Source organism: Octodon degus, unplaced genomic scaffold (genome assembly GCF_000260255.1).
Source record: "Octodon degus isolate 3935 unplaced genomic scaffold, OctDeg1.0 scaffold00049, whole genome shotgun sequence".
Classification (NCBI taxonomy): domain Eukaryota; kingdom Metazoa; phylum Chordata; class Mammalia; order Rodentia; family Octodontidae; genus Octodon; species Octodon degus.
Window position 1 is genome coordinate 4,295,040 of NW_004524625.1, and position 4,012 is coordinate 4,299,051.

General features: G+C 57.1%; 1 protein-coding gene across 1 annotated transcript in view; it reads left to right on the forward strand.

Annotated features, from left to right (window-relative positions):
- The first annotated feature begins 2,859 nt into the window (after nt 1-2,859).
- Usp35 (ubiquitin specific peptidase 35) overlaps nt 2,860-4,012 on the forward strand; it is a 16,336-nt gene continuing 15,183 nt past the window's right edge. The window contains exons 1-2 of the mRNA XM_004632536.2: nt 2,860-2,919; nt 3,627-4,011. Coding sequence (XP_004632593.2) covers nt 2,901-2,919; nt 3,627-4,011 — 404 coding nt within the window. The 5' untranslated portion in view covers nt 2,860-2,900. The remainder of the gene's footprint in view (nt 2,920-3,626; nt 4,012) is intronic.

A 4,012-nucleotide genomic window follows, 5' to 3' on the forward strand; every position in this document is an offset into this window, starting at 1 on the left:
TGCCCCCATTTTCCAAGTGAGAAGGCTGAGAAGCCAAGCAGACACTCACCCAAGGTTACCTGGTGATTCTGAAGTGAGAATCTGGATTTCAAGCTTTTAAGAAGCGCTCTTGTGAGGGGAGGGCTGCTGTTGGCAACTGCGTTTGGCGTGGGGCAGCTGCCTCCTGGGCTGAAGCCAGCGTGGGCACGCTGTCTTCATCCGGGGAAATCCAGCCCCCCAGGAGGAACCTGGGCTGCTGCTTGCTCCACAGGAGTGCACGCTCTGATCCTGCAGTGCGGAGAAGGCCTTGTTCCTGCTGAAAGGACAGCAGATCAAGTCCTGCCTGGTTTCTCCAGCCTGCGGTTTGGGCAAGTGAAGCCGAAGCCTCTGAAACCCTTTTGCTGAGTGCATTCAGGATGATATCGAGTGGGTTTGTTGGTGACCATGGTGACGGCTGCCCACGTAGAAGGAGGGCAGGTAGGCAGGGCTTGTGCTGTGTGGCCAGGCCCAGGCGGAGCAGGGCTGCAGGGCCAGCCTTGGAGTGAGCCTCACTGCTGGCACAGCCCTCCCAGGGTGGCAGACAGTAGGTGGGGCGGCATGAAATTGCCAGCATCAGAGCGCTCAGTGTCATTTGGCTTGCCCTGGTGTCCTTTGTCCCCATTTTACAAGAGAGAAGAGGACTGGGGATGTGCCTTCCTTAAGGTCACACAATTAATTCAACTAAAATGCAGGCTCCGTTCCCCTGATTTGCCTTCCTCGGCTTTTCCTGGCCCCAGAACGCCTCCTCCAGCTGCAGTGTGTCATCCACTGGGGTCTCTCTTAACTGCCCACATGTCTGGATTTCTTGGCCACCTGGCTTACAAGTGTGTGAAGTCCCCTAGGCTTCAGGGCAGGGGGAGGCCACCCTGGGGTCTGAAGAGGAAGGACCATGTCTTATAAGGGAGGGTGGGCACTGCCCAAGAAAGGGGATTGGGGCCAAGGGAGACCAAGGGCTTCATTTTTGTTTTGACAGTGCTGGGATGGAAGCTGGGACCCCGTGCATGCAAGGCAGGTGCCCTGCCCATGTCACGTCCTAGGTGTGGGAGGCTGGTTTTAGTCACTTCAGAAGCCTTTTGAGCTCATGCTGTGGTGGCCTTCACCACCAGACTGGATGCCACAGAAGGGGCATCTTCTGAGGACTTCTGTGGGCCCAGTAGTGTGCTAAAGGCTTATGTTTGTCTTCACAACTCGGCAAGGTGGGACTAGAGGTTCAGGGGGCATAAGTGATCTCCATGATAACCAGAATCTCCGTGATAACATAAGCCCCCCTCTGAGGCCTAGAGAGCTGAATTGAGCACGTTGTTCTCCCCACTTTTTGGCCAGGAACTCTGGGACTGGACTCAGTATCAAACTTCCTTTCCCATCTAAGATGAAGGCTTTACAGAATATAAATATAAATATAAATATATATAATCGAAAGGTGGGTTTCATATAACGAAATGTAAAAGTAGAAGCCAAGGGACAAAACAAGCTACAAACTAAGCAGTTGACTTAAGAAACAGAGGTGGGGGCAGCCAAATAGCTCAGCAGATTAAAGCGCCTACAAGCAGGCTCAGGGGCTGGGGGTTCGATCCCTGGGCATGCAGTGCCGGCCCTGCCCTGATCTAATAGTGAGACCCTGAGCACCCTGTAGACCCTTCCCTAAAATACAAAATAAAATAAAAAAGAAATGGAGGGGCTGGGATGTAGCTCAGTGAGAGAACAGGAAGGCACGAGGTCCCGGGTTTGATCCCTGGCACCCCCCAAACAAACCAACAAACCTATAGTGAGCTGTTGAGGTCCCCTGAGCTTTTAATTTTTGTTTTGAGTCAGGGTCTCACTGTGCAGCCCAGGCTGGTCTTGAACTTGCTTATGTTGCTCAGACTGGCTTCCAACTCACTGCAGTCCTGCCTCAGCCTCCTAAGTGCTGGGGTTATCATATGTGCCACCACACCTGGCTCCTGAGGTCACCTGGACTTTTAACAAGCGCCCAGGTGATTCTGAGGTAGCCCAGCCAGCATGGCTCCACCCTCTCTAAGCAGTGAGCTCTTCTGAGGGACCCCCTCTTGGCCTGAGATGCTGGTCACCGAGAAACAAGCCTGGATTCCCTCCCAAGGCACTTATAGCCCCCTCAGACCAGACATTTTTGGACCTGCCACAGTAAAAAACTAGGACAGACAAGGGAGCATCTGTGTGGGGCCTGACACCTAGTTGGGGTCCCCAAATATCCCAGGCTCTGAATACGATTTTTGGTCCACTGTCCAGGAAATTTCTGGTTTGTCTTCACACCAGTTGCAGGTATGCAGCATAAGTGGGTCCTACCGAGCCAACGGGGTTACTTATGCCAGGCATGGCCTAGAGTAAGATTTTACGGAGAAGGGGCCCGCCTTGTTCCAGCTGAGGGTTGGGGACAGGGACAGCAAGCTTGAAAAGCAGCCCAAGAATCAGGAGTGAGAATGGGTCCAGGTGGGGCAAAGTGTCCAGAAGCAGCGCCAGGGAGGAGCGGGCAGGAGTGCTGAGGGTCCTGGAGCCTCTAACAGCACTTGGCCTTTGCCCATGTGGCAGATGCCCCCTGCTGTGCGGGGGACGCTGTGCACCTTTCCTAGCGCACAGCGGATCCCAATCAGGTGATCCTAAGTGCTGTGCGGGAGAAAGAATGTTGTGTTGTTTAACTAGGGCATCAGGTAAGGCTTGTTTGAGGAAGTGCCTTTCAGTTGAGGCCTGAAGTACCAACGAAAAGGAGGGGAGGGACGACATTGCCTTAAGGCCCCGGCAGAGGGGCTGGTGTAGGTGGGGGCTGGGTGGTGGTTGTGAGCAGAGGCAAATGCCTGGCCTCAAGGGCTCTAGGGATTGCGGCTGTAATGAGGAATGGGCTTCCATCGTGTAGGAGCCGGGGGCAGAGGATGGATTCACCTAGAATAGGTATTCTATTTTATTATTGTTACTGTCTTTTTGAGACAGGGTTTCACTACGTAGTTCTGGCTGACCTTGAACTTGCTAAGTAGCCCACGCTGCCCTCCAACTCATGGCGGTCCTCCAGCTTCAGTGTCCTGGGTGCTGGGATTACAGGGGTGCGTCCCCGCTCAGGAGCTCACACTTGCCCGGCGGGGGCTGTGCCGCTGAGCTACATCCCCTGCCTGAGTATTTCAGGTAGGGTGTAAGAGGAGTTCGCGGCGTGCGCGGCGGTAGGGCTGAGGGCATGTCGCTGAACAGATACACAGGTCACACGAGCAGCGTCTTGCAGAGGTGTCGGTAATTTTTCAAAGGGCATTGGGACCCAAGTGGAGGCGGTACAAGGCTGCGCGGGAGCCCCTTCCCCTGCCCTCACTGCCTGCAGCGTGTGCCCTCCCGCCCCAACCCCCCAGCATGCTGTGCTGCACGAATAGCCCCAGCAAGATGGCCATTTGGAAGGAAGGCCTGGGGTACACAGGGCAAAGGGGCAAGGACGCAGCCGAGTAGGCTCGCGGTGCTCAGCAGCGCTTTCTGCTGGGGTTTTCCGTGGGACTCGCTTTTCTTGGGCACCGTTCCTTGCTGCGAGGTGGGTGCCGATGAGAGGCCTCGAATCTCAGTGCTTAGGGGGACTGGATCCCTCGCCTGTCAGAGTGTGACCCCGTTTCTGTCCTCTGCAGTGGCAGTCATGGACAAGATCCTGGAGGCTGTGGTGACTTCGTCCTACCCGGCGAGCGTCAAGCAGGGCCTGGTGCGGCGCGTGCTGGAGGCAGCCCGGCAGCCGCTGGAGCGTGAGCAGTGCCTGGCGCTGCTGGCCCTGGGCGCGCGCCTCTACGTGGGGGGCGCGGAGGAGCTGCCGCGCCGCGTGGGCTGCCAGCTGCTGCACGTGGCCGGCCGCCACCACCCAGAGGTCTTCGCCGAGTTCTTCAGCGCGCGCCGCGTGCTGCGCCTGCTGCAGGGCGGGGCCGGGCCTCCAGGCGTGCGCGCGCTGGCCTGCGTGCAGCTGGGTCTGCAGCTCCTGCCCGAGGGCCCGGCGGCCGAGGAGGTGTTCGCGCTGCTGCGGCGC